The sequence below is a fragment of the Perna viridis genome, chromosome 2 (assembly GCF_037379345.1).
Source record: "Perna viridis isolate PV_CMFRI_1.1 ecotype Kerala chromosome 2, ASM3737934v1, whole genome shotgun sequence".
NCBI lineage: Eukaryota > Metazoa > Mollusca > Bivalvia > Mytilida > Mytilidae > Perna > Perna viridis.
In genome coordinates, this window is record NC_142446.1 from 58,694,827 (window position 1) to 58,710,571 (window position 15,745).

General features: G+C 31.8%; 2 protein-coding genes across 3 annotated transcripts in view; one reads left to right on the forward strand and one right to left on the reverse strand.

The window, feature by feature from the left end:
* Positions 1-4,276, forward strand: part of LOC148626258 (uncharacterized) — a 6,710-nt gene extending 2,434 nt beyond the window's left edge. For both annotated transcript variants that reach the window (XM_088570122.1, XM_088570121.1), the window contains exons 2-3: positions 3,225-3,319; positions 3,596-4,276. In XM_088570122.1, coding sequence (XP_088426248.1) covers positions 3,230-3,319; positions 3,596-3,937 — 432 coding nt within the window. In that variant the 5' untranslated portion in view covers positions 3,225-3,229 and the 3' untranslated portion in view covers positions 3,938-4,276. The remainder of the gene's footprint in view (positions 1-3,224; positions 3,320-3,595) is intronic.
* LOC148626259 (uncharacterized) lies at positions 4,098-15,669 on the reverse strand. Its single transcript, XM_088570117.1, has 10 exons — positions 15,651-15,669; positions 13,081-13,144; positions 9,403-9,494; positions 8,446-8,539; positions 7,791-7,903; positions 7,263-7,344; positions 6,730-6,812; positions 5,861-5,971; positions 5,258-5,404; positions 4,098-4,576 (listed from the first exon to the last, which is right to left on the reverse strand). The coding sequence occupies exons 2-10, from the start codon at positions 13,136-13,138 to the stop codon at positions 4,520-4,522; spliced, it is 837 nt and encodes a 278-aa protein (XP_088426243.1). The 5' UTR covers positions 13,139-13,144; positions 15,651-15,669; the 3' UTR covers positions 4,098-4,519.
* Positions 15,670-15,745: the final 76 nt, after the last annotated feature.

Here is a 15,745-nt window from a genome sequence, read left to right on the forward strand (position 1 = left end):
CATGTGTGATAGTGTGTACGCATTTCGTTATTCAATATTTACGCATATTTAAACGTATTTTACTACCACATTTAAAGTACTTGAATAGTTGAAACAGTCAATAAATTACTAGGAGAGAATTGATCATGGGTGACATTTCCTTTTGATTTTATATACGTTCGATCGATTTCCCTCAAAAGGTTTACAATACAAATGACTGAAATAAGATTTGTCTGGATGGTAAACTATGCCGTTTGCCAGAGATACATTTATTTATTGCAAAATAAACGTTTTACAGGTTAGGCAAGTGAACAGGACAAATTACAACGCAACCATGGCAAAAAAAGAAGATTACAAACATGTATGCCCTTGACCAATATGCGGATCTTATTTTCGCAACTCCAAAGATTGCTTTATAAAATCAACAATAATGGGCATACCACACCCATATCTGAATTTAAATCTGAATAAGTTTATTGGAAGAGTCAAGCTGGTTAAAGTCTGAGTATTTATCAGTCAGCTGTTAAACCATCATTGGTTGGCAATTAAAAAAAAAGTTTCTAGTCGTCCAGACTTTGCCTGTTTTGACGGGTTGTATTTCTTTGTATCTACCGAGTTCCACTTCTCAATTATTATTGCTATAATGCGAAACTTTGTTAGTATTTTTCTGCTATTAAAATTCTGAATTTTTAAGTACTCCGATGGTTGAATATATGTTTTATTTTGCTATGAAGATATACTTTAGTTGGAAATGGGCTCTTCATATTTTTCTTGAATAACCGTTTTTACTATTATTTTTAACTTTAGATTTGATTTCCTTATAAGACTTTTCAGAGTGTTCAAAATCAGTTTTGCGTATGTGTCAGCTTGAGCTTCTGAAGTTCTACCACTTAGAACGGATCTCTGAATAGCTTTATAGACTGTAGAATATTCATCTATGAACTAAATTTCACTATTATATAAAATTACTGGTCTAATTAAAGTATCAAATAATTTACAAGATAAATTCCCTGGAATATGTTTAAAATTTGACATATATTTCTTAAGGTAAAATAATGCTTTTAGACCTTTTTTGAAAGTTTTTGTGAGGACCTTTTAAGCTTTCCTTTATGGTCAGTGATATTTTCAAATGAATACTATAGAATTCCTTCACTTTTTGCAACAGTTGTTGCTAATGATAAAAAATTATTATTTGGATGATTGCCTCCTTGAAAAATCATTGTTTTAGACTTTTTAATATTAGCAGTTAACCGCTGTTTATGACAGTAGTCTTCTACCTTTTGAAGAGCTGACTGTAAACAACCTTAGCAGACTAAGGCAATATCACAAGATCATCTGCAAATCTCAACGTATTATTTTTTTTATTTGTCCAGCCTTACTGGATCTCAAGATACCTGTATATCAAATATTGAATGTAGATCATTAGAAAAAACATCGAACAGGATAGGTCTTTAACTATCTCCTTGTTTAACACCTCTTTAGCCTTAAAATAGTTTGAGTAGCTAGAATTATTTTTACTGACGATTCACAGCATTTATACTGAATAAATATCCTGAATAATATTTAAGAACTTTGAGCTGACTTAATTTTTTCTTAGTTTATATAGGAGTCCGTCGTGCCAGAAATGATAATTTTTAAACAAAAATCTCGTGTAATGAATACGAAAGACCGATAGTGCCATGACTTTTTTGCACAATGCCCGATTGATGCGAGGCCTTTCTTAGTTTTTCTCACTTCCATGTAAAACGTTTCTCACAACCAAGTTGAAATTTTGCAGTTCCAACTTGACATTTCTCACTTCCAAGTTGACATTTCGCAGTAGTTCCAGCTTGTGAGAAACGTCAACTTGGAACTGAGAAATGTCTTGCATCAATCGAGAAGTCATGGCACCACCGGTCTTTCGTAAAAGAAATATACAGATATTGTGGTATCGGAATTTGGTATTGGCATATGACGAGTCAAACGGTTTGCTTAAAGGTTGGATGGTCAATATGCCTACGTCATGATTTTTTTTCCAATTTTAGTGTCAATTTTAAGTACAACATGCAGTACCTTACAAAAATGTAATTGGCACGGCTGCTGTCGTACCTACCATTTCAACCCATATGCCACTGATATTGCGTCGCCTAGCTTCTATCGAACAGGACTTTAATGTATTCTAATTTAGTACAAAGTTGGCAAGCAAAACAGCTATAGTAACGGAACCCTTGAATATCAATATTTAAAAGAGATAAATTAATGTTAATGAATTTTGAAATTTCTGTATTCATATTGTACAAGATTTTCAACCATGACGAAAGCACATGGTCATGGATACGTCATTTTACGTCATGGTAGTAAACCTGTCACCCCTTCAACCATGCTGTAAAATTCGAACAGCACGTGCCACTTCAATGTCTTTTTTTTTCAATAACACCGCTGTCACCAAGGAGTTGTATCGAAAATCCCCTCTTTACAGTCGACAGTTACCCATTTTAACATCTTTTGAAAAAAAACTAAGTGTATCAATGAAAGTAAAAGTTTATTCTTGTCAAATTGTGACTATTATATCCACACATTTCCTAAAAGTTAACGGAAAGACACGTGGTTCTGCAATGGCAGGAATGGTTCTGTTTTCCTATATCGTATTGTGTATAAGTTTCATTATTTTTTTTTATTGAAATACTAAATTTTTGCGAAAATGCACCGTTTGCGAAAGGTAATAATAAACAACTATCGATTGCAGAAATGAAATTTGCGCATAACAAAGACCATGGTTTATTTTTACTGAATTGTACGAACCGATCACTATATGTCTATGATTACACATAAAATGAAGAATAACGAACACTTATTTTTATGTAACCCGGTACAATGGCCCAATTGTACTTGCGTTTCCATTGATTCTACAACACATTACATATTTTTTTTGGGTAATTAGTACTATACGAAATGAGATGATTTTACTTAGATTCACCCTTTTAGCCTTTTCGTGCAATACTCTTACTTCCTTATACACATTCTTCATCTTTTCATAACTGAATTATTACGCAATGGTTAGTCTATACACAGATAGCTGCACTTGTGTGCGCTATATCAATACTGTTGTGCTCTTTTGAGTTGGTTTTGAAAAAAAAAGTCCAACCGAGCTTATTACCAAATCCTATAGTCAGTTACAAATATTATTGTACTTGCTATGCTGTATTCATTATTGGCCAAATAAATATGTTAAAACTTGAAGAAATAAGAACTTTTCTTTATTTCAGCGCTAATGGCAAATCCAACAAGTGAGGTGATTCGATCCGCAATAATAGAAATGGTGCAGAATAGGGGACTTCTAAAATCATGCTGCCCTAGTGAGGTTCGTGTTTCATATAACAAAAAAAAACATTGCATGATAATTTGATTTTACTGATTAGGCCATATGTATTTGCTTAAAGAACTCATAAATATGTATTACAGATTTACATTGATTTGAATATGATTCTCACATAGAAGTAAGGAACCTGACAGTACATTATGTGGTGCAAATCCCACATATACCCACTCCTAATAAATTATTTCTAGTCCAAAGGCTATAGTATACCGATTACATGTAGTGAATTACACCAAGATTGATAATCTTTGTCCATTTTAGGTAGCGAGAAAACTTGCACCTAAGAAATGGAGAGAATTGATGGAACCTGTTCGCGATTCCGCAATAGAATTGCAATCCAAAGGACTGATAGATATATGCCAGAAAGGGATCCCAGTCCAATCAAGTACATGGACCGGTCCAATACGACTCCGATTACGCCAAAAAGTAGTAAAGAAGAAAAATGCGAACCGTGAAATAGAAACGGACACAAACGAAGTCTGCACAATAAGTACATACACTGATGAAAAACGTGACAATCTCAAACAAGTAAACCAACAACGTTACGAACCAGAACAGCAGAAGAAAAACAAAGGACGAAAACGTAAACATGACGTCACGTAGGCTTGATCAAGATTGTCAAACAATTGGCAATCGCGATTTTAATAGTAGTGACATTTTGCAAAGAATTAAAGAGGATTCCTTTTAGAAATGAACTATGGGCCTTGACCAACTGTGTAGGATTTACACATATACCTTTTTATGTGTAAGTGAAAGAAGAAAGCAGCACAGCAAGCGTTTTATTATTACGACTTTGTCTTTATTTTTTGGAACAAAACAACTATGGGTAACAACACTTGTTATAAAACAAAATGAAACAATTATTACAGCAACAAAAAATGTAAACATTAACAATACTCTATTATTATATAATAACGAAAATACAGATATTTATATACTTCATACTGCAGGTTTTCCATTAGATGGAATCGTCATTACTTGGTTAAACACATCTTACCCTTACATTCATTTAAACATTGAATTGACAGTTCAAGTATTGAATTGTATTTTTAAGTAATAATGAAGCTGTATCTTTTGCCAACATAAGCATACTTTATATACATAAATACAATTTTCATGCAAACTAGAGAAACCATATTATTGCACGTTGGCACTATGAAGTTGAATAGTCATCTTAATCTGAGTTCACTTCGAGGTTGAAAGTCTTTCAAACTTTACTCCTCTGACTTTTAGTCTTTCAAACTAAAAAGACAAAGTTACCATGAGATTGGCCTGATAAATGCGTACATGTTTCTGTCTAGTATGGGCAAATCAAATGGTCGGATTACGCATTGAATACACTACATGATGTAATACTTGGATCATATTTGCTTTCATCAAATGAATAATCAATTCCTTATTCTTGTTAAAGTTAATTAAAAAGTTTTTTTAAAAGGAGGTTAGGGTTATTGTATCTTTGACACATTCACCACACCAGTTCTCGTTATAGTTGTAATTTATTCTTACCATTATGTTATGACTGTTTTAAATATTAATAAGATAATTAATCGAAAAGATTGAATAACCAAAATTTGACCACGAGTGCCACAGAACGCCAAGATTTAACGAGTGCAGGAAAATATTTCGGTGCACGAGTTCAATTTTTAAGCGTACTAGTATTATGTTTTGGTTATTCACGATAAGCAATTAGTTTTCCTATTCATTGTATAGATTTTCTGAATAATTTATCACTATTTTCAACATAAAATTCAAAATTTTGTAATCGGCGGATTGATATTTGTGTTGAAACGTTTCGGTGGGAAAAATTCCGAGAGTGATTACATAATTTATTTCACAACTGAAGTATATATTAAAATTTTCATTACACAGAGAACACTCGATAAATTACTGCAATCTATAATATAATAACAGCATTCAACTTACATGAACTGTACAATGGTCAATGAAGGTCTTCACTTGATATATGGCTTCCTCCTGTTTGTGTCTTTCCTCCTTATTATGTGGTCTCATGATTACAACATTGTTTAACAAATGTTTTAATGACTCCCTTCTGGCATTGAAAGAAATTTCCTACAATTACCAGAAATTGAAATAATATGATAGATTTAAGAGATAAAAATACATGAAACCCGAATCTGAAAAAAAGGGAAACCTGAAGTAAAATGAACAGAAACCCGTGGACAAAACAGCTATACAACTATCGGAGAACAATTCACAGGAGTGACATCGAGTGCTCGGGGAGAGTAAACATGTCCTACTCCACCAGAGGCACCCGTCATATTTCAAGTGAGTGTAATCTGGAAATAGTTTTGCAATAATAATGCAGCTCCCCGACACGAGTCACAAAGGAGTTCCAATAAAATGAAGAATTATATAATAATCGACATGAAGGCTTACAGTGTCTTTCTATGTAGTAAACAACACTTACTTTGAAGTTTTAATGTCGTGGAGCAATTGTCTCGAAACTAATGGTCACTGTGTACAACAAATATCATATCCTCATAATGTACCAATAAAAAGACTTACCCAATTAATCAATCCACGTATTGGTTCCATTTTTAAAAACTCCTCTTTAACTGATATTGCCTCCCTTACATGTTTCGCAATTTCTTTATAGAAACGACCTACAGGTTGATACTGTAATAAATATAATAAGTAAATTCTACTATGTATTTATTGAATGTACCATCATTCTTGTGTATAAAATATGCAAAATTTAAAAGTGAATCCATATCTATTTCTTTATTATGTGACAAAGGGCCTATTGGTAGTCTCATTAAAATTGTAATTTTAATCTGAATTTTTAATGCTGACAGTTATGAATGAGCAAGAATAAACACATGTATCATACTACATAAACCCAGATGTTAAATTATTGAAAAAAATAATAACACAGAGTACAGTATGCGGACTTAATCTTTTACCTGAAAAGCAAATTTAGATGTGTACGAAAGAAGTTACTCTACTGGGTGTTCCCAAAAAAAAAACACCGAACATAATGGTGTCCACCTTTTGTCGTGACTTTTAACATCAGATTTATATAATCCTGTATAATCATATGATACACAAGGAGGAGTTTCATGTAGTTACTCTTGAAGTGATTTTAAATAGCTGTCATCATGAAATCGTCGGTCCTTATGGTGGTATGTCCAGTCCAATCATGAGGTATCATATCATCACCAGAAATGTTTCAAACAACCAAAAAATAAAATAATTCAGAGGGCTTTTACACTACATGAAGCTTATTCTACGCACTTTCATTGTTTTCATAGTGAAAATCTGAGTTCTGTTTTATTATCTTCGTGCTTCCTCAGTGGTTATCTTATTGCACCTGTACTGTTCCAGTCTTTGTCGATTGAAATTATATACTTCTATACTCAGTATGAATCACTTACCTGTTTGGATTTGTTGGTACATTTTAGACACATTTGGTTAGGCTCCTGCGTACTCCTCTTTCTACATACTATACATTTTAGATCTGAAAAAAATATTTTTCTTTACTCTTTAATATCAAACAAATTTTATTTTGTTTCTCATTGTCTTCTTTTAGGTTGCAAAATTAGAAAAAGGAACAAATACACACAGGTTTACTGCTTGGAAAAACAAGAAGAGTCGAATTGTTGTACAAAAGCGTATTAGATTTTATTTTGATTTCCATGTTATTTTTTAAACAGAACTATTAAAAAACTGTGAGCAATGCTCACTAAATTGATAGCCACACTTCCCCATTTAATAACATGCACATTTTTAAATTCCAAATTGATTGAAATCAACATTTAAAATGGATGTTGCACAATGGGAAAATGTTATAAAGATAGATTCTGTCAAAATTTCATTAGATTCCATTAGGTATTGTAACGAAACGTAGGAAGGAAGAACACCCTTATCTTAATATATATATATAAAGTAACGAATTGAAATGCTATACCTGTTCGTTTTCCAGGTGTTGTTAAGGAAGGTGCACTCTTGCTTAGCTCTGATATTAGTTCAGCTTTGCCGAATGATTTGAACTGCAAATATAACCAAAGTCATTGGTTGTTTGTTTTGATTAAGTTATGACTCCTGTCTGGTACTAGTAATTGGAGTTATAAGCTAAATTTGATAAAGCGTGCTTGTTTCAAATAAAGGGGAAAACTTTCATTTGAACGTGCGACTAAACATAGCTTATATATTGGACAGCGGTCATTTAGAGATTACACCACTGTACAATAATACAAGTATCATGATGTACATCTGTGAATGACTCTCTACTCTTTTGACTTGAAAAATTTGGAAATATATACATAAAAGGTTGTCTAGTTCAATTACAATCTCTTTTTTGTAATGCAAATCTATTACTTATTTTAATGCACACATTGAACTTTTTTTTCAGAAAAAAAAATGTGCTTACAAAGTCATGACTCCAGAAAATGTACTTTCTTTTCATAAATCTTTGTATTTACGATAAACGACTTACAGAAAACGTTGTATCTCTGCTTTTTGGAAGTTCTCTTTTGTTTGCTTCACACTTCAGACAAATATTAGCATGCCAAGGCTTGTCTGCAAGTTTACACAGTGGGCATGTGTTATCTAGGAAAAAAGGATTTAATTCGATAATTAAATAGGCTATATAAAACATCTTTTTTTCATTACCATATGGGAGCAATGAGAGCAGAGACAGATATATACTAGTTCAGGATGGACATCAATTTCTTGTTGTATAAATGTAGAATATTGTACATTATATCTTTTCTCATATAATTTTTTTCTTTGCATCTTAATTTCACTTTAATATGCCAGGGCTTTTCTATAGTTTTAACCCTGTTACAGTTGTAATTTAGAAAAAAGAAGTAGTTATTCAGTAATTAAACACTTCGTTTCTTCTTTACCACATAAGTCCAATCAAATCAGGGACATAGCATCATTAGTTCAAGATGATTTCACTTTTGTTTCGATAAGTGATTGTTGTTCTTTTAATATTTTCATAATTGAAATTGCGATTTAGGATATAACGTTAAATTTCATCACGTCAACTCTCCTGTTGCGTTTTTATGTATAATAGTATAATAATTGTGTAAGAACAAGTCGGCTATTAAATCAAAGATCTGTGTGTTAGCATCAAGCCATCTCACCTAACAAACTGTTCCCTAATCTGAAATTTCTTGGTCGTTTCTTCCGAGGAGTTCTTGAACTAAATATGTCCACCAAGGCATCATCGTTTACTTTCTAAAGAAAATCAAGGATTGAACTAACTCTTATTCAAATTACAACTAGAAACATAACAAATACCGGTAACGTTAATCAATATGAATTTAACCTATGACCTTAGTAGTTCTGATGGCCCGATTTTAGTATGTCAGACGTTGACCCTTAATACCGAACAAGGATCTAGATTCGAATCTATGAAGGAAAATAAATCCTTGTTTTAAAATGTAAACCTGTAAAAAAGGCATGGAAATATCAATATATTCTACTTCGTCTTCCTACAGGTTATTATTGAGTTGTTATACAATGTAGCTAACATAGTCAAAATGTTATTCTTGTAATAGCAGTCTCGCTAATGTATAGTCACTGTCTTATTTGCATGTCTTCAGATTTAAAAGTCTCGTTCGATAACTTATTTCCGATGACGTTTTAAATCTAATGACAATTTAAGGATTGAACCTTTGAAGTTGCTGTCTTGATCATTAAGAAAATCGGTTGATAGGAAGAAAGCACTAAAATTTTATGGAACTAATACTATATATAGGATTTGCATGAATATCTAAGAGCTTCTTACACGACTTTTATACTATCTCCGTGACGAATTACGGCTTTGGAAATCTTGTTTCGTGCTATAAAGTTAAATTTCGAAATTATTCTTCTGTAATATAGACATGTATTGACCGTCAGTAGTTTCTGTGCGATTCAGTCCAATAGAAATATAACTGATAGTCATGGTTTCTATTCACTGAAGTTTACATATTTTAAATCATTTGACATAGTCTGAAATACACTGTATATATACGACTGGTATAAGTTTTCAATTGGATCATACGTACCTATAGCTACGTATGATAAAATTTAGGTCTAGCATGGTTCATACATACCTCATTTGGGTTTCTTTTTATTTTTTCAACACACATCAGACAGTATTTATGTCTTTCTCCACTGTACTGACCACATTTTGCACAAAGTTGAGCTAAAAATGTTCAAAAAGACCAGATTTAAAGGCTATAGTTGTTTTGTTTTCTATTATTCGATCCTATGCTCCTGTTTGTTCTGGTATGGCTCATTGTTGTAAAGTTGGTTGTATTTAATCAACATTTAAAGATGAAATGAGATCGACAATTCAATCACATGTTCTTTCTTTAACTGGTCAGAAGGACGCATGCGATTTGCCGCTTTTCAAATTATTACATTCTACTGCGTATGTAAATAATATTATATAAATGATATAACAGGAATCAGAGTCACTATGTCCAAAAAGCTTCATCAAGAATAATAACCTTCCCATTGAAAGTGGCATAATATAACTACAGAAAATAGAAAATGTCATTTATGTAATTCATGAGATATTGGGGATGAGTTCCATTATTTGTTTAAGTGCACATAGTTTGATAGTGACAGAAAAGCTCTTCTCACAGAAAAATTAAAAGACCAAATATTATTAAATTTAAAGTTTTGATGAATAGCTCATCACCTTCTGTTCTCAACAATTTATTTAAACTTATGCGACAAATTACAAAGATGTTGTCTCCAGGGTAGTTCTCTAAATGTATGTATATAGAAACTCATCCTAAATATGACTCGATATTATTCCAGTACATGTACACTAATCAACTTCTTATGCATACTATGCATCTATGTAAATTGCAGTGAATTTGTTCTCCATACCATAGCATTATGGTTTATGAGTAATAAAAATACATTTTGGTATCTATTGTATTTAGATATTGTACAAATCTTTTTTAAATATTATTTTTTTCATCTTTCTATTCTGACTGTCGTTCCAATTTTTACACACGTATAATTTCACATTGCAGTGTGATCAGGCATAATCATTGGAATACATATGAGAAAAAAAGGTCTTAATGCAGATGTTTGTTTATATATGACCTGATTTACCCTCTTTGAAACATATATTTCACATGCTTTAGAATTCATCGATGCAAGAAATATGACTTGGTAAGCGAGGTCAAGTAAATGTCTACTGAAATCTTATATTTGATCTTTTAAATCGACACATTTTTGAAATTTGAGATAAAACAATTGAACCAAATACTCATTCGTTACAATGTATACCAGTCATATTATATACTAGTACATGGTATTTGTATACTAACATTCTTACATCTACAGTATTATAAGTTTTTCGTTATATGGGAATCCCGTCTTCCATATTTTTGTTTTGTTTTGTAGTGTACTGAATTCTAAATAAAGATTAAAAATTAAAAGCAGATTAAATAGGAATATAGATAGTAAGTTAATACTTTAATTAGAAGCGGATCAAGGCCCGACGCTCCGGGTGTGCGCCCTTCCCGTTTATAAAAAAAAATGGTTTAAACGAGAAAAAATCAGTAAAGCGTGACTTTACACGCTCCCTCCTTGATAAGTCAGTACGCCCACCTGTACTTCAATACCTTTATCAACCCCTGTGAACAAGTATATAGTTATAAATTTGGAAAGCTCAAAATACTGTTTTATATATCTGCCTTTTTTAACTTCTAATGATTATAAAATAATTTTCTATATGAAGTACCATGTGTTGTCGTGCAAGGCATGCCCCCATTCGAACAAGAGGTTGATATTTGGAGGTAACATATGCTTCATCTTTTTCAAGTCTTTTTAATCCTTTTTTTGGAACCGATATTTTTGTGGAAAAACTTTCCTTTTTATTCACAAGGAAGTTGATATCGGAAAGCACCTAAATATTGCTTACAACGTATAGCTTATCCATATGAAGCACACACCAGATTCGAAATGAATCCATTGAATTGCGACGAAATTCAGACAGATGGACGAAGTGATCCCGCTTATTGAATGATAGTATAACAAAGTTTTCAACAAACAAATCTGACATTAAATTACATTGTTAAAGAAACAAATGCAAAGAAATTGAAGAAAATTACAAACAATTAAGTTAAAGAATACTAACACTCCTTCAATGACAGACAACTATCTTGACAACACTTATGGTCTTTAGAAAAAAGTCTACTTTATAAAGTTTTCATAAAGTATAAAGAACTCATGATTAACATCATCTCTCGACAAAATTTACATAAATATTAAATTCACTTTTTTCAATGATGTGGAGAAAATATACCAACCTCCATTCATTTCCCATTTAGATTTGGCTAAACCTTATTTTGTTTACCAACTATCGGTACCTACTTTAGTCAGAATAGATGTAGTAATCAAATTAATTCTTCCTTTTCATTATTCTGGAGGAAATTTTTCTTGTTTTTAGTTCATGATTTTTACTAATCTTAGCAAAAGCGTATGTTACATAGTTCTTATACAGGTACTTACGAAATGTATATTTGATCTGAAAGTTCTCCTTCGGTTTCTCAAATGTAAAACTACTTTCCATACGTGGAGTGACATATTATGTGTAGGTATAAGTCATTGTTCAATTGTAAGAATTGTGTTGAACTCGTTGAATATTTCACGACAAAATAAATAACTCATGCAAACTGATAGTCCTAAATTAAGCTGATAATGAATTGTTAAATCCAAGAAAATAAAGACATATAATAATCAGAAGATTCAGACGGGGGATTTAGGCCTATAACAAAACTCATGCACTGTGTATATTACAAGACGATATTCAATCTTAATTCATTAATAATTAATCAGCTTTATTGGCTTAAAACAAAGGGTAACAACTCGACAGTTTAATAAACTATTTCACTCTGGAGAATAGAATTCAATAAGGCATATAATTTCATTATCGCCTGCGATTGGTCGGGTTTTTATTTTTACCTTCATTTGTATGTTATATTATTTCATTCTAACTCGTTCATACCCAAACATATCTTAGTAATAGTTTTGGTTGATTTTTTTTTCTGCACTTCGCTAAATCAGTTTTTTTTTCATCAATTACTCTAAACGTTTTATTGAAATCTCATTAAAGTTTGCTCATTTATACGTAAAATAGAAACAGCTAAAAAGTAAATAAAATTGAGATTTAATTAGGCCAATCAGCGATAGAAACAACAAATAGAAACAAACAGACACCAAATAAGTTTAGTTCAGAGCAAGTGTGGAACTATGCTGCATTAGCATATGCTTCTTTGATCTTAACCTATTCTTGTTTTTCGGGTAGCAGTAATATACACTCTTATATAACAATACCAAAGATACAATGCAAGAAAAATTGTACAAATGAACGATAAAAATCCCATACTTGACATCAATCGCAACCGCATAAGTAAAAAAAAAAAGATAACAAAACGCCTTTACCATGTTATTATTCTTGTTTCATTTGTTTCGAGTATAATTAACCACCATAGATGGAATCATCTAATCGAGTCTATTGCACTGTGGTGTTATAAATATGCGATCACTTGAATCTGATATGTTCATGGTTGAAAACATTACAAATAATTCCGATTCTTTGTGCTGTGGATTAAAATTTGCAGACCTACTTCTTGCATTGTTCACAACAACAGCTTAGTGTTGAATGGCCCAATCAAATCAATTCAATATAATTCAACTCGAGTTAACGTTTTAAATTTGCCTATTCTTTCCTTGTCAGAATTAAGCAAGAAAAAAATTGTACATACTTTGAAGAATATGGTATGTTCTGATTAGAGCTGGCAAAAAGTCCATGGCTATCTTCATCCAAACCTAAACATGACGTTATCATTTATATCATTTATATTGTATTGTTCACAAGGTAATTTTTATATACACGAGGTGTTTTTCCTTCGCATTGAACATAACCATTACATTTATCATGAATACGTTTTCAAAATACGTATAAGTTAATAAACTAAGACCACAAAATAGCAACGTCAAAGATAATTAAAATTATTTGTTTGATTTAAAACTTCCTATGTAAATATGTTCTTGTCTCTAATTGATACAATGTAGACATTTTAGGCGCCATGTTCAAACATGATGTTTATGGGTTATAATAGATGATTGTTTACGAACACTTATTTTAAACATGTTTATTGACTGATTATTCATATTTGCTTCTTTTTTGTGAACGAAATTTATCATTGTAATTGCTGATATTTTAGTTGACAGCACGTGTATATGCTGTACTATTATCATTTTTTGGCAACTTGAAATTCAGTGGTTAAGAAATCAATATTTTTAGGCTATTGGGTAATCTAAATAGTTCTATATGTGGAAACTTCATTACCATAGAACACATGTGTGTTTTTGTGAACACAGTTCGAATAGCTGGTCATTACCTGGTCAATTTTGACAAGATAATCATAGTTTACAGCTTTTCAAACTTGAAAGGAAGTGTCCAAAAGATCACACAGGTGTACTGTTGTAATAAAGTAGGATATTTGAGTATGACGTGGGACATGTATCTACCTATAGAGTTAGAGGAATCACTTAGAAGCCTAGCTAGATAAGTATTGAAATCAGTACCACTCTATTTCAAATTGTTATAAGGATATACCATTGACAGTACGTTGTGGTGTTAAAACGTTTCTTAAAAAGAATTAAAGTACATTTCAGTTTTTAATTGTGTCACCTACGATGAAAGCAGGCTCGACCCCGCCCGTTTGTCCGTCACGCTTAGGGAATGCCTATTTTGTGTAATAAGGTAGATATAAAAGTAAAGAACCAATCTTACTTAAATTTTCCACAATATTTATATACGTATTGAAAATGTGCACCTACTATTGTGCATAAATTTTATAAATATTTTTTCTAAATTTTCAGCATGTTGAACCTAGCATTGTATGCCACTCTACGGCACCTACTTTATATAATATGTAACTCTAAATGTGCTGAAGATGTGCTCCTCCTAATTTGAAATTTGACAAATACTAAATATGAATGTTGACCTGTTGAACTTCAGCACCACATATGTATATGCTATCAAAGTGCATACTTTATTTTGCTTTGCATGTGATCATGCATACACATATATCGAAAAAATGTGCTGACACACATATGATGGTTACATAGGTCCAGACATGTTACTGGTCTTTTCCACCGACAATTTCATTTCATTGTTTTGTTGTGTTCCAATGAGTGATGAGTAAAATAACGTTCAAGATTCGAGAGTTCCGAGTAAAAAAGTTTTAAAAGTGATTTTGCTTGAGATTGGTGTTTTATATATTATACAATAAATCACATGAAAACAACGAACATTTTTATTTTTTTACGCCTTTGTATATATTTGAAATCATGACTTCGAAAAGAACGGAAGTACGGACGGCTCTATGACTGACCTATACTCATAAATGCCAAGAAACCCCTATAATTTCAGATAATTATATAAAACAGGATTGCCAATCTTCTACCTTGTTTAGTTAATGTTTCATATAATTCCGTACAGTAACATGTACATTGGAGGATTCAAGGATAAGAGACGTGTATGCTATATTCATAAATGACAAAGTCCATATTTTGCTGTATGAAACCTCCAAACTAAACTTGATAAAAGTCTATAATAATAGGTGCATAATTGGTATATGAAATAATTATTCTGTAAAAGTTACATCAGTGTTCATTCAGTGTAGTGGGAGAAGCTACGGATAAGAGATGTGTATCATAAATTCATTAAAAGCAAAGTCCATTTTTGATCAGGAAACTAGACGCACCTGGAGGATTTGAGGTCATAAAGTTGTATCATTTGGAACAAAAAGTTTATAAATTGAATATGTCCCTATACTTGCATAATTCCAGCTACCCACCAAGCCATATTATTCACATAAAAATAAGATCATTTCAGGGTCCATAACTCCATAAAAAGCTTTTTTTCTGACATTTTGACTGATGACAAGATCTTGCCCCCTTACGATAATGCAAATATCCTTTTTAAGCAAATTGCTGTAGTTTCCATGATAAAAAAAAGTAAAAACTTCAAAAATAGTAAAAGTGTAAAAAGTGGCAATAACTCTTAAACGGGTCGTTGAATCACATTGAAGTTTTCAGGAAAGATAGGTCTTATCAAACTGAAAGCCAAAAAGTCTTAGTTTTCTTCTACCTGTTATAAAGGTGAGAAACTGGTTTCAGAACCCTATGGTCTATTTGTAGTAACAGAGCCCATGCTTATCAATGGGTAAAAAATCCCCATACTAGTTGTAGGTCAGACACCCAAATAAATATTCATACCAAGTTCGGTTCCAAGTGGGGACCACTTTTCGTAAAAGATACATACCGCACATTGATTATTGCTCCATCTCACACTAGCATGATCCCCTAAATTCCCGATATGTTTTTGCAAAAAAAAATTGGTCCATATATACTATGTTA